The sequence below is a fragment of the Salvelinus fontinalis genome, chromosome 14 (assembly GCF_029448725.1).
Source record: "Salvelinus fontinalis isolate EN_2023a chromosome 14, ASM2944872v1, whole genome shotgun sequence".
Taxonomy (NCBI): domain Eukaryota; kingdom Metazoa; phylum Chordata; class Actinopteri; order Salmoniformes; family Salmonidae; genus Salvelinus; species Salvelinus fontinalis.
In genome coordinates this window covers 3,706,110-3,728,356 of record NC_074678.1, presented here as the reverse complement: position 1 = coordinate 3,728,356, position 22,247 = coordinate 3,706,110, and the positions used below count along the sequence as shown (strand labels likewise).

Below are 22,247 nucleotides of genomic sequence, written 5' to 3'. Positions count from 1 at the left end.
ACTATTTCATTCATACTGACATGAGAAAAGCCACCTTATTTTAATTGTATTTAACTAGGCAAGTCAGTTAAGAACAAATTCTTAGTTACAATGAAGGACTACCCCGGCCAAACCCGGACGACGCTGGGTCGCGCCCTATGGGACTCCCAATCACGTCCGGATGTGATGCAGCCTGGATTCGAACCAGGTACTGCAGTGACGCCTCTTGCACTGAGAAGCAGTGTCTTAGACCGCTGCGGCCACTCGGGAGCCCTGTCAATAGGCTTAGTTGGAGTTAGCGAACGGATTGTACACCAGATAATGGGATATAACGAAAGATTGTTGGTTTCCATTTATAGACGTTACAGGTTTGCCTATACAAAACGCTGCAGTAGATTCTTCAACTAAACTGAGGTCGGTTTCCCAAAAGCTTCTTAAGGTTAAGTTCATTGTTAAAACCTTCGTAGGTGCATCGTTCAATTTCTGAGCTGTTAACCGAAACCATCGTTATTAACGTTGCGTTTTTATATTTAGCATTTCAATCTTCCGACACAGAAATGTCTCCTTTTGACAGGTGCCCTGTGCCGTAGGTTAAAACAAGACACAGGACAATTATCATCATCTCGAGTGAGGCCTAACAAACTAACCCCTACCAGATACTATAGGCTTATAGAAGTGTTTTCCATTCCCAGATCAATTTTCCTTATTTTTCCATTCTTTTTGTACAAAAGTCCATTCCTCCTTATTTCCACCGCCATCAGATTCAAGCTCCATCTCTACTTCTGGCATCGTCCATGTCTGATAAAAAAATAACTAAAACTTAACTAAGCTTCTGTCAGCTGTTCATAGCTACAAACGCACACGCTGTCGCTCGGAAAAAAAGCTTTAAGTGCACTCAAAAGCAGATATTTCTCTTATTTCAGTCTTTGGGAGCTCATCACACATTTTTATTTATTTATTTCACCTTTATTTAACCAGGTAGGCAAGTTGACAACAAGTTCTCATTTACAATTGCGACCTGGCCAAGATAAAGCAAAGCAGTTCGACACATACAAAAACACAGAGTTACACATGGAGTAAAACAAACATAGAGTCAATAATACAGTAGAAAAATAAGTCTATATACAATGTGAGCAAATAAAGGAAAAAAAAGGCCATGGGGGCGAGGTAAATACAATATAGCAAGTAAAACATTGGAATGGTAGATTTGCAGTGGAAGAATGTGCAAAGTAGAAATAGAAATAATGGGGTGCAAAGGAGCAAAATAAATAAATAATAAATACATACAGAAAGCAGCTCGACTTTTCATTTTAGGCTGTGTTTACATCCTAAATAGAAGCAGGCCATTGGCTGCCTTCTTCACGAGGGGTATGTACAGGAGTTCTGATTAGTTCAAAGTTTAGCAGTTTGGCTAATTTGCCTGAGCAGACAGAGTGAAATATACTTTCTTTATGAGAAAATGTGCAAGAATTAACTGTGCCAACACATAAGAATGTTCAGGTCTTGCTTCGGCCCACCACCTAAATGGCGCTGCACATGCTGACAGATGCCATAATTAGGGCCCTGTGGTTTGGACTATCATGTCACATGACCTAGATATTAACCTTTATTTTAAGCCTTTTCCAGAAATGAGAATTGCATAAAATGAAAGCAATTGTCTGAGGATGGTACTGGACCATCTGATATTAAAAAAGAAAAGGGGACAATTTGTTGAAAAAGCTTTAAATAAAAGGTTAAAAGTTGTTTTCGGACAAACGCGATGTTTATCTAAGTCTATGAGAAAAACTCAACTCTCCTTTTGGCGCGGTCCGCGTGAAGTTCGGCCATTTTGTTTTGGCGAGGTCTTTCAAAATTGGAAGAAATTTAGCTACATGTCTTGGTAGTAGACTGCAGATTTCATTCATCAAACAAACTCGTTTAGGTTGTAATTAAACAGCTTTTTTTGACCTCAAAACAACAAGTGCGTGGCGATCGGGTATAGGAAGAAAAAAAAACAAGTTTGAAAACATTACAGAGTGGAGTAAAACTTGAAGAATCATGGCCACTGCAACCCCAAGCCGCGCCGCGCCTGCTGGAACCCCGCTCTCCCCGACTAGGATATCGCGCCTCCAGGAAAAACAAGACCTGCAACATTTGAACGACAGGCTTGCCGTTTACATCGACCGAGTCCGGTCACTAGAGCTAGAAAATGACCGGCTCATGGTTAAGGTCTCTGAAAAGGAATCAGTCACTACACGCGAGGTAATTTTTAACCATTAAATCTCTATGCTGCTAGCTAACCCTATAACGTTAATTACCGGTAGTTAGCTATCGTTAGCATTTAACTAGCTAGCAAGATAATTAGCTACTAAGTTACCGGTAGCACAACAATCTAGTTAACAAATCGAACTGGTTAATGGAATACACCGATAACTAACTTGTGGTCTATCAGTTTGTACATTTTTCGAGCAGTTTGATTTGTTGGCTTGGCTGTATTTCTCACGGGCCTTGGCTGAAACTAACGTTAGCTGATTAGCAAGTTTGTAGGTACGTAACTTGTAGGTAACATTGTACTCTTCCAAAGAATTTGTCCAGTTACTGTCTCGCCATAGCTACATTGTGTCAATCATTGAGACGATTGTTTCATTGTAATAATTCACTAGTCATCTTGCTCATTCCCGGTGAATAATATAGTTAGCAACTATAAGACTCATGCGGCTAGTCCCGCTTGCATGGTAGCTAGCTGTCTTGCCTACATTGCATGTACGATTAGCCAGCTAGGAAAACAAGTTTTGGGTGTTCGAAACTCCCGCGATTATTATTGTTACTTTGGAGGGGAACCTGGTTGTGTTGATTAAACTCAAATTAACAAATCTGACCTTAAAAATAAAGTCCAAGATTAGTATATTGCTTGGTAGATGGGGTAAACTAACCAAAGTTGGCTCTGTCCTAGTCAGCAGATAGTAACCGGCTATTTGATGTTCAGTTATATTACCCATTACAGGATAGGTGCGTTACTGTTTGGTGTAGCACAGACAATTTCCGACCACCAAAAGGAATAAAAAATGTTGCTCCATGAAGTAGTCCAACAATGTGTACGCCTTCATCTTGTCTATTTAAAATCTTCTCTCATTTATCGAGACAGGTGTAGGTGGGTGCACTTATCTGTCAATGAGAGAATATTTTAAATAGACAAGATGGCGGCTTACATTTTGTTGGATTAATTCATGGAGCAAAACATTTACTTTAATCACTAAACATTCAAAAAAAATGTAACATTTTTTAACAACAAATAAACATTTGGCCGAATCTAGAACGAAGATCGTATTGCTAAGGTTGGTCATATTCTCTGTGCTGCGCCAAACAGTACCTGTCCTGCAACAGCTAATGGAACATCACATTAGCAGTTACAATCTGCCACTTAGAGCTATCCAGGTGGTTTTGTTTTTACCCTGATGTTTGTTGCACCGCCATCGGCATTTATTATTGTTATTCCCAGTGCAGCATGAAATCCACATTTTCTGTGGGATTCCTATCATGTAGAAATGTCTACTGTATGTGCAATTTGCTGTACAGTTCCTTAGTCTGATTTATTTGACAGCTTCAGTCTCAGAGCTCCTGAATGACTTCAAGTTCACTTCAGTGCAGAGGATTACGTTGATAACTATTTCACCACGTTTCCTAGAAAGCATACAAATGGGGGAGCGGATAAATTAATTGAGCTAGCTATGAGTTGAGTGGTTGTGGTTACTGTTGATGTATGGTAGTTGCTAGGTACACCTGTCTACAACGTTATATGTCAAAGGTGCTTCCTAACCTGTCAGCTCGTACACCTGTTCATTGCTAGGTTATGAAGCACCTTTCAGCTCATCTAGCTACTACATTCTATCACTGTTACATAGTGGTTATGTAGAAAATCTCAGCCACTAAGAAGGGCTTTGACTTGCGCTCTGTCTACTGAACAGACCCCAGAATGGGATCATTGTCTGGACTTGAGCCAAACTGTAAAGAGACACAGCCCTGTTTCCAGCCGAGGGGAGTGTTGTGCAACGCCTGGGTATTGTTCAGATTTATGTGTTAGGCTGCCGGGGCTGTGCAGAGTCAAAGTTCCAGATGGGAGTGGCCGGAGTGGGGGGGGGGGGGGCTTTTCAAAGTTTTGAATCTGTAACTTACTTTCTCCCGGGCTGTTTTTATATTAAACATGCCTGTTGTGATTTGCACAGCTTGAGGCAACATGCATTGCTAAACAACTTAGTATGCAAATATTGATGTTTTGGGAAAACTAGGTTGATGCATGTCAGATGGTTTCTTGAAAGTCTTTGTTATGATTTTAGTTTGTATTTGATAATGTAATGAGTTAGTGTCTCTGCAAAGAAAGTGGCGTTCCAGAAAAAGTTATACATCTCTTCAAACATGTTTTTAATGACCAGTTTTAGATATAAACAATTTTAAAACCAACTGTCTGAGTGAATAACCCTGTTAACGCCAATCCTTTCGTTTTGGGAATTGTAAAGCAAGCCACGCCCTCAGTCTGTCATGTATGAGGGGGAAAATCTGTGGAATGCTGGATAGTACAGCCTTCTGACCTGGCACAGCTCGTGACTGACAGCCTGTGTGCCATAAGACTGCTAAATTGTCTATTTAATAGTACCCCAACTATCTGCACTGACCCTACGCACATTCACTAGATATATATATATATACTCACTCGCACGCACTTCATTGACACTCGCACACAACCCACACACATTCATACCGACACAACACAAACACGCATACATACTCATTTTTCTGCTGCTACTCTGTTCTTTATTTTACTCTTATCTATCCTGATCCCTAATGACTTTACTCTGCCTTCATGTACATGTCTACCTCAAATACCTCGTACCTCTGCACATTGATGTGGTACTGGTACTCCCTGTATATAGCTCCACGTTGATCTGGTACTTCCTGTATATAGCTCCACATTGATCTGGTACTGGTACTCCCTGTATATAGCTCCACATTGATCTGGTACTCTCTGTATATAGCTCCACATTGATCTGGTACACCCTGTATATAGCTGCACATTGATCTGGTACTCTCTGTATATAGCTGCACATTGATCTGGTACTGGTACTCCCTGTATATAGCTCCACATCGATCTGGTACTGGTACTCCCTCTATATAGCTCCACATTGATCTGGTACTGGTACTCTCTCTATATAGCTCCACATTGATCTGGTACACCCTGTATATAGCTGCACATTGATCTGGTACTGGTACTCCCTCTATATAGCTCCACATTGATCTGGTACACCCTGTATATAGCTGCACATTGATCTGGTACTGGTACTCCCTCTATATAGCTCCACATTGATCTGGTACACCCTGTATATAGCTCCACATTGATCTGATACTTCCTGTATGTAGCTCCACATTGATCTGGTACTTCCTGTATGTAGCTCCACATTGATCTGGTACTTCCTGTATGTAGCTCCACATTGTTCTGGTACTTCCTGTATGTAGCTCCACATTGATCTGGTACTTCCGGTATATAACTCCACATTGATCTGGTACTTCCGGTATATAGCTCCATTCTTGTGTATTTTATTCCCCTTGTGTTACTATTTAAAAATAAACTCTGCATTGTTGAAGGGCCCGTAAGCAATAATTTCACGGTAAAGTATACACCTGTTGTATTTGGCGCATGTGACAAACTGTGATTTGTGTGTGTGCTCCCTCTCTGCACCAGGTGACTGGGATTAAGACCCTGTACGAGGCAGAGCTAGCGGATGCGCGGCGTGTTTTGGATGAGACGGCCAGGGAGAGGGCCAGGCTTCAGATAGACCTGGGCAAGGCCAACTCTGATGTGGAGGAGGTGACCAGGAAGTAAGTAATAACACCCACTGATACCCAAGATTTGGAGTCTGCCTGAAAAGTGTGTTATTCAATGGGAAAGGCTGCACATTCCTCTCACTCTGGAAGAGGACAAGATGTACATTCCATGACAAGATGTACATTCCATTCCGTTTGACTGTCGTAGGAAATCTTTGTGTTGGTTGTATGACATTCTACACGCAATCCTTTGGCAGGGATCATCAACTAGGTTCAGCCGTGGGCCAAGCTGGATGAGAAAATGCCAAGAGTGTACAAAGCTGTCATTTGGGCAAAGGGTGGCTACTTTGAAGATTCTCAAATATAAAATGTGTTTTGATTTAATACTTCTTCTTTTTTTTGGTTACTACATGATTACATATGTGTTATTTCATAGTTTTGATGTCTTCACTATTATTCTACAATGTAGAATGGTACTTTTGACTGGTACTGTACATCTCTCTATTATGCATGGGAATACTTTGGAACAGATTTCCAAAATTAACATCACTTGGATGCTGATCATTAAGCACTGCGGGCAGCCAGTTGGGGAACCCTGCTTAATCACTTGCTACACAATTCCTTTATGACGTCCTGCACACATTCCTTTACAGTCTGTTACACAAAATAGTTGTCATATGACAAGCTGCTAATTCCTGTCCTACAAAAATGCTGTGTTAACTTATGTAGGACAGAATCTGTGGCTCACGTTAGTTGTTTGAGATGCAAGTTCTACGCTCCAACCCAAATTGTTTATTTAATATCTCAGATTGTTTCTAATCCTACAGAATGCGTTTTCATTGCCAGATGTTGCTAATCTCCCTTTAGAGCAACTGTTTTATGACCCTGTCAGGGTTGGGGTTAATTTGACTTGAGGGTAGTCAATTCGGGAAGTGATTTTAATTTAAACTTTAAAAAATAAATGTTTGAAATGCATAGCATTTACTTTAATATATTACGTCACAAGTAAGAAGTCATTGAAAATAGATGGCTGTTTTTCCCCCGCAATTATTGCATTGGAATTTTAGTTTACTTCCTGAATTGACTCCCTTCAATCGAATGGAATCCAATCCTGTGTTGTGTATATGTTATTATCCTAGTCCGAGTAAACTCCAAATTATTAACCCTCACATGATCTTATTCACTTCACTTAACTCCATGGTCTTATGAGCAGGGTCATTTTGTGGAGACGCCTAGTAGTATTGATTCCCAATTACTCTTGCTGTTAGTATAAACCTGGTTCACTTAATCTTAAAACTAATCCTATTTCCCCCTGGTCAGATGCTAGGTGGGAGACTCGGGTGAGGGGATTTCAGCCAAGCTGTTTTTTAATTACTTGTTAAGGCAGTTGGTTTGACGCTTGGGAGATTTTACGTCTGTTCCTCAAAAAGTGCCAGACACTTGTGTTGATCATTGTTTACATGGTTGCTAATTAACACTTTTGTGGACAGGAAGTTAGTTTCTAAAGCACTGACTCTCTTGGTTACTGCTGCTAACCACTGAAGAAATATCCTCTTTATCGGTCTTGTGGGCATGCTTCTCTTTAAAGCAATGTTTAATGTGTAGCTATACAGTCGTGATCCTTTTTTCTGTTGGTTGCTGCTGTACAGCACAGAAGAAGTGGGAGAAGTGCTGAGATTTCGGTGCCTTTTCTGTGAAATCAGATTAGGGACAAGAAACACGCTTTAATATATCAAACAGTTGGTTGGAAATTGGCAAAAGTTAAACAAATTTCGGTCTTAAAATCTCTTTGGTTTGAATGGAAATGGTACTTATGGACACTTTCCTCTAGGTTACTGTTTTTATATTATAAAAATAAATGCACGTGGTCTCAGTGTCTGTTTTTGTTCTCCATCTCCTCAGTCTGAAAAAGAAAGATGGCGACCTGGCTCTTGCCATGGCTCGGGCCAAGGACCTTGAGGCCCAGTTCAACAAGAGTGAAGCAAACCTGGCCACGGCCCTCAGTGAGAATGGAAACCTGTCTGCGGAGGTTGCCGACCTGAAGGCCCAGTTAGCCAAGGTTTCTCTACCTTTTACAGTTTCGCTTTCACGACACTGGTTATAAAATAATAATAAAATGCCATTTAACAGATGCTTTTATCCAAAGCGACTTAGTTATGAATGAATACATGTTTTACGTATGTGTGGTCCCGGGAATCGAACCCACTATCCTGGCGTTGCAAGCACCATGCTCTACCAGCTGATCTATAGAGGACCACATAAACACAGTCTAAAGTGCTACTGGTGAGACCAAAACGAGTCCAAGGCCGTGTACTGTATATCTAGCCTGGTAGACGGGCTTCCGTTATGTCACACAGCCCTGTCTGATTTTCTACCAACAAGGTCTGTGCTTTTACTTAGAAGGACAAAAGGGAATCCCACGCACATTATTTCTAGCCTGGTAGTAGCCTTATCTGGATTGCCTGTTTTACTCACACCTGCCTGCTACTCGCCATACAGTCTGTTTCTTCTGTTAAGGATGGAGGTTTATTCCTGGGGGTTGGGCAACCACAGGGGGCAAACAACGGAAATGACCCAATTGAAAGTTGGTAGAGATGGTTGTCGTTAGTTACGTAACTGTTATGGGCTATATATGTACGTTGGAACGAGAACCAGGCGTGGGGTGGGGGAAGTGAGTCATATTATTTGTAAAGTACGGTTCACACTCGCATACACACTTTGGTGAGTCAGACTGAGCTTACACATACACGCTATCGTGTTGCTGCAAGGTTAGGATTTACACACACACACGCTATCATGTTGCTGCAAGGTTAGGATATACACACACGCACACACGCACGCTATCATGTTGCCGCAAGGTTAGGATACACACACGCTATCATGTTGCTGCAAGGTTAGGATATACACACACACGCTACCATGTTGCCGCAAGGTTAGGATACACACACACACACACACACACACACACGCTACCATGTTGCCGCAAGGTTAGGATACACACACGCTATCATGTTGCCGCAAGGTTAGGATATACACACACACTCTATCATGTTGCCGCAAGGTTAGGATACACACACAGGTCTGACCTTTGTTCTTACACACCATATCTTGTGTTTCCAGGCTGAAGATGCCCATTCTGTAGCTAAGAAGCAGCTGGAGACCGAGACTCTGATGAGAGTGGATCTGGAGAACCGCTGCCAGAGCCTGACGGAGGAGCTGCAGTTCAGGAAGAGCATGTTTGACGAGGTGTGTGGACAGATAGCGATAACATCATCACTGTTTGCCCAGGGTGTGACAACACTATTCATTGGGGGGCCCTCAGGTAAATGGCTCCTGAGTGGCCGCAGCGTTCTAAGGCACTGCTTCTCAGTGCTAGAGGCGTCACTACAGACCCTGGTTCAATTCCAGGTTGTATCACATCCGGACGGGATTGGGAGTCCCATAGGGCGGCATACAATTGGCCCAGCGTCGTCCGAGTTTGGCCGGTGTAGGCCGTCATTGTGAATAAGAATTTGTTCTCAACTGACTTGCCTAGTTAAATAAAAAATGAATGACAAATAAGTACCACATACTGCACTAAAAACCTACTAACACTATTATTTATTGATTTAAAGCCCCAGCAGGTAAATAAATGTCACATTTTAGAAACTGTAACCTCGGGCCAACTTAGTCCTGTACACTGAGTATACCAGACATGAGGAACACCTTCCCATTTTTCCCCTCAGAACAGCCTCAATTCATTGGGGCATGGACTCTACAAGGTGTCGAAGTGTTTCACAGGGATTCTGGCCCATGTTGACTCCAATGCTTCCCACAATTGTGTCAAGTTGGCTGGATGTTCTTTTGGTGGTGGACCATTCTTGATACACACGGGAAACTTGAGCGTGAAAAAACCCAGCAATGTTGCAGTTCTTGACACAAACCGGTGCGCCTGGCACCTACTACAATACCCCGTTCAAAGGCACTTAAATCTTTTGTCTTGCCCATTCATCCTCTGAATGGCACTCATACACAATCCATGTCACAAGGCTTAAAAAATCTTCTTTAATAACCTGTCTCCTACCTTTCATCGATAAAGGATCGTAGCTTTCACCGGGTCCGTCTGTCATAAGAGCAGGTGTTCTTAATGTTTTGTATACTCGGTGTATAAAGTCCTACAGCTGCTGTGGATTCAAATATATACACATACACACACACACACACACACACACACACACACACACACACACACACACACACACACACACACACACACACACAATGAAATGCACAAGAACAAAAGCTACAACTGATTCACACGCCTCCTTTTCTGCACAAACCAATTTATATGAAAACTGTACATCTTTACACCTGGGCATGTGCAAGCATACTAGCCATGTAACGGGAACACCTGTCTGACTGGCTGGGTGACCCTCGTGTGTGTGTGTGTAGGAGGTACGTGAGACACGTCGACGTCGCGAGAAGCGTACCGTGGAGGTGGACAGTGGGGTTACCCAGGACTACACGTTCCAACTTGCTCAGGCTCTGCAGGACCTGCGCAGGCAGCATGAGGAACAAGTCACCATCTACAAGGAGGAGCTGGGCAACACCTTCCAGGCCAAGGTATGTATGATGTCTGACCCCGTGCTTCCCACCCTAAACCTTTTATATCTGTAAGGCTAGGCCATTGTATGACCTTTATTTGACCTTTAAGAAACTAGCCTTACACCCCTAGGCCATCCTTTCCTACAACTAGTTAGCCCGGTGGAACTAGGTAGCAGCCCGGTCATTGATTTTAGTGTAATCATCAGGTGTGCTTTTGCTGCAACAGAAATGCAGTGCATTTGGACAGTATTCAGAGCCCTTGACTTTTAACACATTTCGTTACATTACAGCCTTATTCCAATATGGATTAAATCATTTTTTCCCCTTATCAATCTACACAAAATATCCCATAGTGTCAAAGCAAAACAGATTTTTGAAATTTTGGTAAATGTATATGTAATTAAAAAAAATATATATCACATTTATGTAAGTATTCAGACCTTTACTCAGTACTTTTAAGCACCTTTGGCAGCGATTACGGTCTTGGGTCTTCTTGGGTATGGTTTGGCACACTTGTATTTGGGGAGTTTCTCCCCTTCATCTCTGCAGATCATCTCAAGCTCTGTCAGGTTTGGATGGGGAGTGTCGCTGCACAGCTATTTTCAGGTCTATCCAGAGATGTTCGATCGGGTTCAAGTCCGGGCTCTGGCGTGGCCACACAAGGATGTTCAGAGACTTGTCCCAAAGCCTCTCCTGCGTTGTCTTGGCTGTGTGCTTAGGGTCATTGTCCTGTTGGAAGATGAATCTTTGCCCCAGTCTGAGGTCCTGAGCGCTCTGGAGCAGGTTTTCATCAAGGATCTCTCTGTACTTTGCTCTGTTCATCTTTGCCTCGATCCTGACTAGTCTCCCAGTCCCTGCCTCTGAAAAACATCCCAACAGTATGACGCTGCCACCACCATGCTTCACCGTATGGATGGTACCAGGTTTCCTTCAGATGTGACGCTTGGCTTTCAGGCCAAAGGGTTCAATCTTGGTTTCATCAGACTAGAGAATCTTGTTTCTCATGGTCTGAGAGTCTTTAGGTGCCTTTTGACAATCTCCAAGTGGGCTGTCATGTGCCTTTTACTGAGGAATGGCTTCCGTCTGGCCACTCTACCATAAAGGCCTGTGATGGAGTGTTGCAGAGATGGTTGTCCTTCTGGAAGGTTCTCTCATCTCCACAGAGGGACTCTGGAGCTCTGCCAGAGTGACCCTCGGGTATGCGGGACACATTGGGAAATACTACCATAATGATTTATAATTGGCTATGAAAGTGAGGGGGGTGGGGGGATGTTACTTGCAAAACAAGTACATTTCATACTATATTTATCATGTATCTGTGACAAGTTCATTTGATACTGCTGTTTGTGGTCCTTTTGTCTGTAGTTCCGGCCGGGCAGGAGTGTAAATGTGATGTTTTGTTCTCTGCCGCCACCCCCTACCCCCTCTGTTTAGCTGGATAATGCCAAGGTGTCGTCTGAGCTGAATGACAAGGCGGTGAGCACAGCTCGGGAGGAACTGCAGGAGGCTCATATGAGGATCGAGAGCCTGGCCTACCAGCTCTCTGCCCTGCAGAAACAGGTACACACACACACACATGCCTCATAACCTGAACGTACTGTTGCTCATCTATCTGGTTGTCTGTAAACTTTTATTAAACACAATTTGATTATTTACTTCCAGATAGCCATCTACTGCAATTACGTTGTACTTCCTTGAACTGTCCTTATTTTGTAATTTTACTATTGATTTGTAATGTAATTTTCTAACTAGCCCCATCCCTCCATGTGTAGGCCTCTGCCAATGAGGAGCGTGTGCGTGAGCTTGAGGACCTGGTGGCTGGAGAGAGGGACAAGCACCGCAGGCAGATGGACCTGAAGGAGAGGGAGATGGCTGAGATGAGGGAGCGTATGCAGCAGCAGCTGAACGAGTACCAGGAGCTGTTGGACGTCAAACTGGCCCTGGACATGGAGATCAACGCTTACAGGAAACTGCTGGAGGGAGAGGAGGACAGGTGAGGATGGGATGGACGAGCTGACTGACTGACTGACTTCACTCATGCATAGAGAACATGTGAAAGCTGATTTTAAAAAAAGTTATAAAACATATTTAAAAAAAACTTTTAGCCATCATTGCATCTTGCAAACTAGTTGTTAGATTTGGACAACAGACAGATGAGCAGTGCATTCCTTCAACCCCTGCCTGAGAAGTTCCACATCACTCAGTGAATTCCAGCCGGTACATTCCTCACTTGTTATAGGGATGCAGCAGTCTCTCTCTGTCCGTCTAATGTTGTTGTTGGCAACCTGCTGGAACGAGTCAAACTGCATTCGTCCTGTTACACTAAACAGGTAGACTAATAAATATGGCAATAATTCAAATTGTTCAAATCATAACATTTATCTATATAGCCATTCTTACATCAGCTGATGTCGCAAAGTGCTGTACAGAAACCCAGCCTAAAACCCCAAACAGCAAGCAATGCAGGTGTAGAAGCACGGTGGCTAGGAAAAACTCCCTAGAAAGGCCAAAACCTAGGAAGAAACCTAGAGAGGAACCAGGCTATGAGGGGTGGCCAGTCCTCTTCTGGCTGTGCCGGGTGGAGATTATAACAGAACATGGCCAAGATGTTCAAATGTTCATAAATGACCAGCATGGTCAAATAATCCACCTTCTCTGTTCTGGTTTGTCACTGACCCTCCAGGCTAGAGAATATCCCCCAGGCTAGAACAGAAGGGTAAACAACTAGCTAATTTGAAACAGGCCTCCCACACCTGTTTCTCCCCCAAATGTTATGCGTCTCTTTACTTTTACCTGTGAGTAGTTCAGCAGGCACCCAAGTGAAGGGTTTAGGCAGGCTTATCGAGGGGCTGCTGGATAGATGTCTATGACGTAATGTCATAAGCAGTATGAAGGCAGGTGGTTGAGAGACCCTGAGTGAAGCCAGTCAGCTGGCGCCAGACAGACTACTGGAGTGGAGAGCAGAAGACTAAAGGTTGACTAGTAAAACAATGTCTTGCTCCACATTACAGTAGGTATTTGTTTTCTTGATTAAAGTAATGGGGATGCAAGTAATGGATGACTCACGTTTCCTTCTACTCCATTTCCCCCTCCTCCTGTTTTTCTCCTCCCTTCCTTCCACAGACTGAAGCTGTCCCCCAGCCCGTCCGGCCGTGTGACAGTGTCCCGCGCCATGGGCACAAGCTCTTCCCGCTCCTCCTGGGCCAAGAGGAAGCGCGTGGAGCTGCAGGAAGAGTCAGTGGTCGTTCCTCAGGTCCACGTCAACCAAGAGGCAGAGGCCATCGGCAGCGTCACCATCGAGGAGACTGACCTGGAGGGCAAGTGTGTCACCCTCAAGAACGACTCAGACAAGGTACCGTTAGCTACTCAAAAAAAATCCATATTACTACTCTTCAGAATTACAATTAGTGTTGTAGTCCAGTCACTAAACCTCGAGGTCGGGTCACGATTCCCTATGGCTAAGTTCCGAGTCGTCATTAATTGAGTCACGATTCCCTATGGCTAAGTTCCGAGTCGTCGATGGTCGAGTCATGATTTCCTATGGCCAAGTTCCGAGTCGTCGATGCTCGAGTCACGATTCCCTATGGCTAAGTTCCGAGTCGTCGATGGTCGAGTCATGATTTCCTATGGCCAAGCTCCGAGTCGTCAATGGTCGAGTCACGATTCCCTATGGCCAAGTTCCGAGTCGTCAATGGTCGAGTCACGATTTCCTATGGCCAAGTTCCGAGTCGTCAATGGTCGAGTCACGATTTCCTATGGCTAAGTTCCGAGTCGTCAATAATTGAGTCACGAGTCGCAATGGCTAAAGTCTGAGTCTCTGGGTCTGATTTGAACAAAAAATACCACATATTAATATTGGTTGATGTGCAAATAAAAAATTCAACGTTTGAAAGCAAAACGAATGATTCGGTTTACGTCATAATTGCCTTCAATGTGCAATAGCCTAGGAAACGCAAGTCCTTCATATACAGGTTTACACAAATATTTAATTTTTATGTTCAATAGTTCTGTCAAATCAGTAATGCTGTTTTGAATGAATGGTCTCTAGACGGAATTGGCTATTGCTCCTGTCAGATTGACCAGGTTTATAATTTGCACAAATAATTACCGGCTCTCGGCTACTTTTTGTAGTCGCACACTGATATTTCTGTAAATGTTTTATTCTAGAGCGAAAGTGAGCGGGTAGAGCGAGATGACAAGTTCAAAGATTACCTACATTTCAGACCTAAAGGGAGAGCGACAGTAGCTAGACTGTTTTTTTTACTTTTAAACTCAATACTATTGTTTTCAATTTCGTAAAGGAGTTTGTGTTTCTTAACCAGGCAAAGCTAAACAGTAGACTGGTGGTTACGGGGAAGCAAGCGAGTCGCTTGTACGACGTTTAGCCTATGATTCGAGACGGAGCCTGTCTGCCCACACTGATCGCTTGCTCCCACGCAGCCCACCAGCTGATGTAGGCTGGTGTGTGCTGGAGCTGCGTGTCCTTTCCCCTGCTGGAGAACAGAATCCTCGCTACTCTGCCCACCCAGTGCTGCTAATATTCTGTTTATCATAGTAGCCTGTTCAGTCCAAGTGCAAATACAAGTCACAGGAAGGAAAGTCCGAGTCACCGATAGTCGTGTCCAAGTTGAGTCTAAAGTCGTGAAAATTGAGATTCGAGTCCGACTCGAATGCTACAACACTGCAATTACATATTACAATTCAATATTACAACTTCTCTGATACTTCACTACCGTGAAGTAATCAATAATTAATTGCATGTTATTAGGATTGGTGAAAGCAACAGGGTTTAAAACACACTGTCTATAGGACCAGTCTCTAGGTAGCTGGAGGCTACAGAGGCAGATTGGAGAAGGAGAGGAGATCACCTACAAGTTCTCCCCCAAGTTTGTCCTCAAGGCTGGCAAGACTGTCACGGTAAGCAGCACTTCTCAGTCAGTCTATGACTGTTCTTCTTTATGTATATAGCAACTAAATTCACCCAAGTAACAAGAGTTTGGAAATGCACATTTGTAACAATTTGATTCACCTTCCCCTGGTGTTGAACATAGTCCTGATTTCATCTTTCTGTGTGATGTCCTGTTGTAGGTGTGGGGCTCAGACGCAGGTGTGTCTCACAGCCCACCCTCTGACCTGCTGTGGAAGAGCCAGGCCTCCTGGGGCACCGGGGACGACATCACCACCATCCTTGTGAACTCTGACGGAGAGGTGAGTGGAGCATGGGGGGGGGGGGGGACGCACCCCTACAGTGCCTTCATAAAGAATTCACCAATGCCTCGCTTCATTACACCCAGTCACAAAAAAATATATACTGGTGTCCTTCCTAACTCAGTTGCTGGGGAGGAAGGAAACCTTGTAGTTACTCCACAATACTTACCTAAATGACAGAGTGAAAAGAAGGAAGCCTGTAAGAATAAAAATATTCCAAAACATGCATCCTGTTTGCAATCAGGAACTTAAGTAAAACTGTAACAAATGTGGCAAAGACAAGATCTTTAGGTCCTGAATAAAAACCGTTTGGGGCAAATCCAAAAGGTCACTGAGTACCCCTTCATATTTTCAAGCATGGTGATGGCTACATGTTATGGGTATGCTTGTCATTAGCAAGAACAAGCATATCCATAAATTCACCTTTCAGCAGAAGAAAAACCTTAAACACAAGGACAAATATACACTGGAGATGCATACCAAGACAATGTTGAATGTTCCCGAGTGGCCTAGTTACAGTTTTAACTTAAATTGGCTTGAATATCTATGACAAGACTTGAAAATGGCTGTCTAGCAATGAGCAACAACCAACTTGACAGAGCTTGAAGAATTACCCAGAGAGACACTGCTGTATTTGCTGCCAAACGTGATTCTAAAATGTATCAACTCAGGTGTGATTACTTTTTAAAATGAGATTTCTAAACATGTTTTCACTATGTAATTATGGGGTATTGTGTGTAGATAAGTAAGAGAGAAAAATAATATTTAATTAAGAATACAAAATCAAGGGGTATGAATACTTTCTGAAGACACTGTAAGTACAATATTTGTTTCTGACTCTTCTCAGACATTAGCTACATGTCCTGAATTGTAATATCAATTTGAATAGCCTTTACAAATATTGCGATGTGCAAAATATTTGGTGTGGGCGAAAACGGCAGAATAAGTACAAGACCTATGCAGAGATTTTTAATTGAGCTGTTGTCTTCCTGTCCAGGAGGTGGCTAAGAGAACCGTCACCAAGACGTTGATGGAGGTGGAGAATGGAGATGATGACGATGACTTCGAGGAGGAGGAACTGAGAGTAAATTATTTCCCTCGAATTGAATCCATAATGGCAATAATTAACTTATCCCAGTCAGGGGAAGTTGGAGCTATTGCCATCTGGTGTTTGACTATAAAAATAGTTATTTATCACTCTTACGAGTGCCCAGTGTTTCCCCTGCTGTCATTTAGCTGTGGCGTTGCTCCACGGGAAAAGTCATTGACACCTGGCCAAACAAATTAGGAACATGAGAAAAATATTTCTGCCGAGGCGCACTTTAAAGACGCTAGAACAGTCCACATTTTACTTTTCCTCAGCAAACATAAAGAGTAATGGATTGAACAACCAGACTACCCCATAGTAGAATGTATTTTCCTCGTCGAGTTGCTGTCCGTTCTATGCGAGATAAATATTCCTTTAGAGGTGAATTCAAGTAAGGAGTGCCATAGGGAGGGAAACCTGCATTCTGACAGACGTCAAGGCACAGGGGCAGCAGGTAGCCTAGTGGTTAGAACGTTGGGCCAGTAACCAAAAGGTTGCTGGATCGAATCCCTGAGCTGACAAGGTAAACATTTGTCGTTCTGCTCCTGAACAAGGCAGTTAACCCGCTATTCCCCGGTAGGCTGTCATTGTAAATAATATTTTTTTTTCTTAACTGACTTGTCTAGTTACATAAATAAACAACAATTCTTGACAATTGCAGGGAAAGCAGAAGTTTTAATGGCCTTTATTAAAAAGAGTGGGATCCCAGCTTTCCATTCCTACTTTATTTTTGCAACTTGTAAATATGTCCAAACTGCACCATTTTTAAAACCTGGAGTTTTTATCAGCGGCATGGTTAAGCGTGTTACTACTCAGCAGTTCGCGGTGAGTACATAGGGGAGAGTGGGGCTAAATGTAACACTGGTCAATTGTAGGGTAAGGGGGGGGGGGTGGTGTTTCCCCCCGGGTGGCGAGTTACCCTAACAGGTAGGCCTACATTATATTCACTGTTTATGCAGCTTTTTTGGGGACATAAAATGTATAAATCGAATGCCAACTAGTTAAAAGATCAAATTTGGAATCTGGTTAATGATTAGTCCAATAGGGTAAGTGTCGATGGGTTGAAGCATGGGGTTGCCTATGTATTTATAGCCACTATGCTACATCAGTTAGGCTACAGGTGATAATGCTTTTTACCCATATGTTATTGGCCTCCTTTCTGGAGGTGGAAATTATATTTTAGATGGTGTCATCGTAATTTTATTTGTACTCGTTTCGGAGTAGAATGTCCGCTTAAATTCGCCAGAACTGCGCTTCTCAGCCCTTCTACATTAAAAACGTGCCTCATGTGTCTATACTAGATTAAGATGGCTGTTTTAATGTAACATCTAGTATTCATTTAGTGGTACATTGTTTTGTCTCACATCTTACCCTTGTTTCCTTCCAGGGAGAAAAGGCCTCTTCCAGGGAATGTTCAATCATGTGAAGAAGTTCCCATAGTTTGTTCTCCTACAAAATCTGCTTCTTTTTCTAGAGCCACTCAAATCTTTTTGTATAATTCTGTGTTGTGTTTTTAATATTTCTTTTTATATTATAAGACAATTTTAAGAGCCTGCCCATATTTTTAACACTCCGTTTTTAACATCCAAAGTAATCATGACAAAAAAAACAAATGCATTGAGTTTAGGACCGAATTCACTAAGTTAGTTACACCCCCTCCGCCCCAATTATGTTGAGTCAGACAGCTGGAAGTCTTCTGGATTTAAAGAATAATGATTGGTCGTTTACCACATGATCCCACATTCCACTGAATCTACATGAATCAATGAGAGTAGCCCTCGGGACCGGAGGACACTGGCATTAGGCTTGCTGTTGTCCTGTCAGAAAGGACCTCACTGTGCATGGGATACGTTTTAACCCTAGACACGTCTGTTGAGAAAAAGCTGGACCTAAACCTAACCAATTGTCTGTTAAAAAAAAAAAAAAAAAAATGCATTGTAGAATGTTTTTGGGAGGCATAGTTATCCGTGGTGGCATTTGAATCGATTGCTCATTCGATGAACTTATCACCATCGAGGCAGCAGGGCGAAAAGGAGTTTGGGGGAGAATGATCAGCCTGGAATCCATTGCACACTGAATATCGCTCCTTTTCAATGTTTCATTTCACAACATGATCCTCTGTAGCTCAGTTGGTAGAGCATGGCACTTGCAAAGCTTTCTGGGACCACCTGTACGTAAAAAAAATTATGCATGCATGACTAATTCGCTTTGGATTAAAGTCTGCTAAATGGCATTTTATTATTATGAAACTGAGCACTATTCAGTGTGGTTTCCATTACAGGGTCGAGCATATTGGCAGAGTGGATGTGATCTTTGGTTCCTTAAATGTGTATTAGATTGTAACTGACAGCTGTCGCTTAGCTCATGTACTGGTTTTAGTCTGGCAAATCACAGCAACAGGATGGAAATGCTAGGATTACGTATTCTACTAAATGGATTGGTATATTTTAAAATGCATTGATGCCTACAATTTTATAATTGGAAATGTTTCAAATTTTCAACGACATGTATATTTTTTAACGTAATGAAATATAGATTTAGACTGCTCTTTCTCACAATAGTACTTTTATGGTTTGGAGAGAATTACATCAGATGGCGACTTAATGAGGCCATGGATGAGTTACGATAGAACATGGCATGCAATCATGCCAAGCTTGTATTTAAAACGCCACTCTTTATCCTGTAAAGCAGCGTTTCCCAACTCCAGTCCTTCGAGTACACCCCCCCCCCCCCAACAGCAAAAAAATGTGTTTTTCCTCCAGACAAACTCACCTGATTCAACTCATTGAGGGCTTGATGATTAGTTGATGTTCAATCAGGTGTGTACTGGTATAAACAGTGACTGAACGTTTCCAACCTGTTGTCTTATTCTGATGCTGTTGACATGATAAATCATGAATTTTGTATCTTTGTGAAAATTATGTTTCTCAAGACAAGTAGACTGTAAGAACTACAGTGTGCATATTTTAAATGCGACTAAGATTTAATGGTAGGGTTTCTGTTTTAAAACTAAACCAGATGTAACTTTTCTACCTTTTGCGCCTACTTGAATGTATGGTCGTGCCTAGAATGAACGGTAGTCGTGCTACTTCAAGTCAGCAATATGAGATGCAATTGGTGAGAATCTGCCTTTTTTTTCATGGAGATCAGGTGCAGTTAGGATTTTCAAAATAGAATTGAAAAAGATTCTAATGGCAATATGCTTGGATGCGTGGAGAGGATCTGTTTTCTCGACTCTCGTCCCACACAACTACTTGTTGTAGACAAGTTAAAGGCATAGTAACCCAAAATTACATACAGCTCCTTGTCCATAGACTGCTTACAGGGTAAGGAAACGAATATGTCATTTTGAGTGACACACCCTTTTCTTTTTTTTACAAAGACCTCAGGATTTGAACACTTATAAACCTCGTTGATTTTCCGTTCTTCGTGGCTGGCTGTGCTACAGCATCTCAGCGGTTGAAGTAGTTATACTACCCAAGCAGTGTTATCTCTTAACATGGCTTTGAAATTGGAAGGAAGGAGCAATTGGATTATTGATTATTATTTTTTTACTTGATCAATAGTCGTGACTATAACAAATAAAAAGAGATGCAATGTTGCGCTGATTTTTTTAATAGTTTTAATATTGGCCTGGGAAACATAATTTTTGTATGTCTATTTGATTGCAGTGCTTTGCATTTATTTGAATATTATTTTGATAGGATTATTGTAATTTGTTTTTTTCGAGTTCTCTTTAGATGGATCAAGTTTGGGTCTAAAATGGCAGAACTATTTTTTGTGTGTGTTTGACTATAAAGTGTTAATTCTCCCCAAAAATATTTAGCAAAATTAGTGTCTATAGTATAAATACATGGCTATGCTTCAGGCAGAGCTTTTTGACACATTTTAATTGTCCCGGTAACTGAAAAGCATGGAAATAATGATGCATTTTCCATTGAACTCAAGATTGGATACCCTGGGAATGGCGTATCCACTGCAGACAGGGTATCCTGACTCTCTCTCTTTAACTGTGACGGTCATTTTACTAAGTGTTTTCTATAGGAATTCCACCACCATTACTGGTGATATTTTACTTAGGCTTCTTGACAGCTTTTAGTTTCATGCACTGTTTGGTTTAGACACACCATTACTGTTAGTACACAGTACTACTATTAATGTTAGTCAGTGATGTCAGTATGTATTCACAGTACTGCCAAATTATCAGGTTCTATGTTACAGATGTAGCAAGTGAAATGTGAGAGACTACGGTGTTTTTCAGGGCAGGTTTTCAGTGTTCACTCCTTACCACATTAGATGCTGGGATTTATTAAGCCAGTGGAGAAGCTAAGAAATATTGTTAGTAGTACTTTTTACTGTATAGTAGCGGTGGTAAGGACGGACAATGAGGAAATCCAGTTAACATGGGAGAGCATGGTTTAGTCATTTTGAGCCATACTAAACATTGTGAATTGATATTTGGGTCAAATGCGCAGATAAACCGAAACCCTAAACTTTATCACTCTGAGAGGACTGGTAGGGAGGTTGCATGCCAAATGTGTGTTTGTCGTACTGCTATTGATTTATTACATTTACAATTTTGAACTTTTTTTTTTTTTTTTTTGTATACATAAATCATAATAAATGTTTTCCATATTAATAGTTTGATTTATTCTGACTCGAGTGCCATATATCAAAGACAAGTACTTAAGTAAAAACACTGCTAACTGGGTTGTATTCTGTCATCGGTCCCACTCTAGGAAGTGTAGTAACATGGTAATTACTTCAAATCACTGCAGATGCAGTGAAAAGCCTGTGTTTCTGGCTCCAGCAACGTAGTATATGTCTTAACTGTACAATATAACACACAAATGACCCCACCCCCCAAAAAACGAATGGAGAAACAAGAAATTAATATCACAGCTAGCAATGTCAGTCCGGAATATAAATATGTTGTGTGTTTGAACACCGTATGAAATATACAGTACCAATCAAAGGTTTGGACACACCTACTCATTCCAGGGTTTTTCTTTATTTTTACTATTTTCTACATTGTAGAATAATAGTGAAGACATCGAAACTATGTAATCATATAGGAACCCAAAAAAGGGTTAAATGAATTCAAATATATTTAAAATTCTTCAAATTAGCCACCCTTTGCACACCTGGCATTCTCACCCAGCTGCACCTGGAATGCTTTTCCAACAGTCTTAAGGAGTTTCAACATATGCTGAGCACTTGTTGGCTGCTTTTCCTTCACTCTGCAGTCCAACTCATCCCAAATCATCTCAATTGGGTTGAGGTCAGGTGATTGTGGAGGCCAGGTCATCTGATGCAGCACTCCATCACTCTCCTTGGTCAAATAGCCCTTGAACAGCCTGGAGGTGTGTTGGGTCATTGTCCTGTTGAAAAACAAATGATAGACCCACTAAGTGCACACCAAATGGCATGGTGTATCTCTACAGAATGCTGTGGTAGCTATGCTGGTTAAGTGTGCCTTGAATTCTAAGTAAATCACTGACAGTGTCACCAGCAAAGCACCCCCACACAATCACACCTTCTCCATGCTTCACGGTGGGAACCACACATGCGGAGATCATCCGTTCACTTACTC

General features: G+C 42.1%; 1 protein-coding gene across 1 annotated transcript; it reads left to right on the top strand.

Annotated features, from left to right (window-relative positions):
- Nucleotides 1-1,793: 1,793 nt before the first annotated feature.
- Nucleotides 1,794-21,293, top strand: lmnb2 (lamin B2). The gene is made up of 12 exons (XM_055943798.1): nucleotides 1,794-2,220; nucleotides 5,693-5,829; nucleotides 7,678-7,834; nucleotides 8,896-9,021; nucleotides 10,207-10,377; nucleotides 11,794-11,919; nucleotides 12,132-12,352; nucleotides 13,483-13,711; nucleotides 15,169-15,276; nucleotides 15,448-15,567; nucleotides 16,565-16,651; nucleotides 18,042-21,293. The coding sequence occupies exons 1-12, from the start codon at nucleotides 2,017-2,019 to the stop codon at nucleotides 18,078-18,080; spliced, it is 1,725 nt and encodes a 574-aa protein (XP_055799773.1). The 5' UTR covers nucleotides 1,794-2,016; the 3' UTR covers nucleotides 18,081-21,293.
- The last annotated feature ends 954 nt before the right edge of the window (nucleotides 21,294-22,247 follow it).

What these genes read in the sequence shown, in the direction of transcription:
- lmnb2 (XM_055943798.1), top strand. Translation starts at nt 2,017, where the DNA reads ATGGCCACTGCAACCCCAAGCCGCGCCGCGCCTGCTGGAACCCCGCTC. An exon ending in TCTCTGCCCTGCAGAAACAG is followed by an intron (nt 11,920 to 12,131) that starts GTACACACACAC and finishes CTCCATGTGTAG; the next exon opens with GCCTCTGCCAATGAGGAGCG. An exon ending in TCAAGAACGACTCAGACAAG is followed by an intron (nt 13,712 to 15,168) that starts GTACCGTTAGCT and finishes CACTGTCTATAG; the next exon opens with GACCAGTCTCTAGGTAGCTG.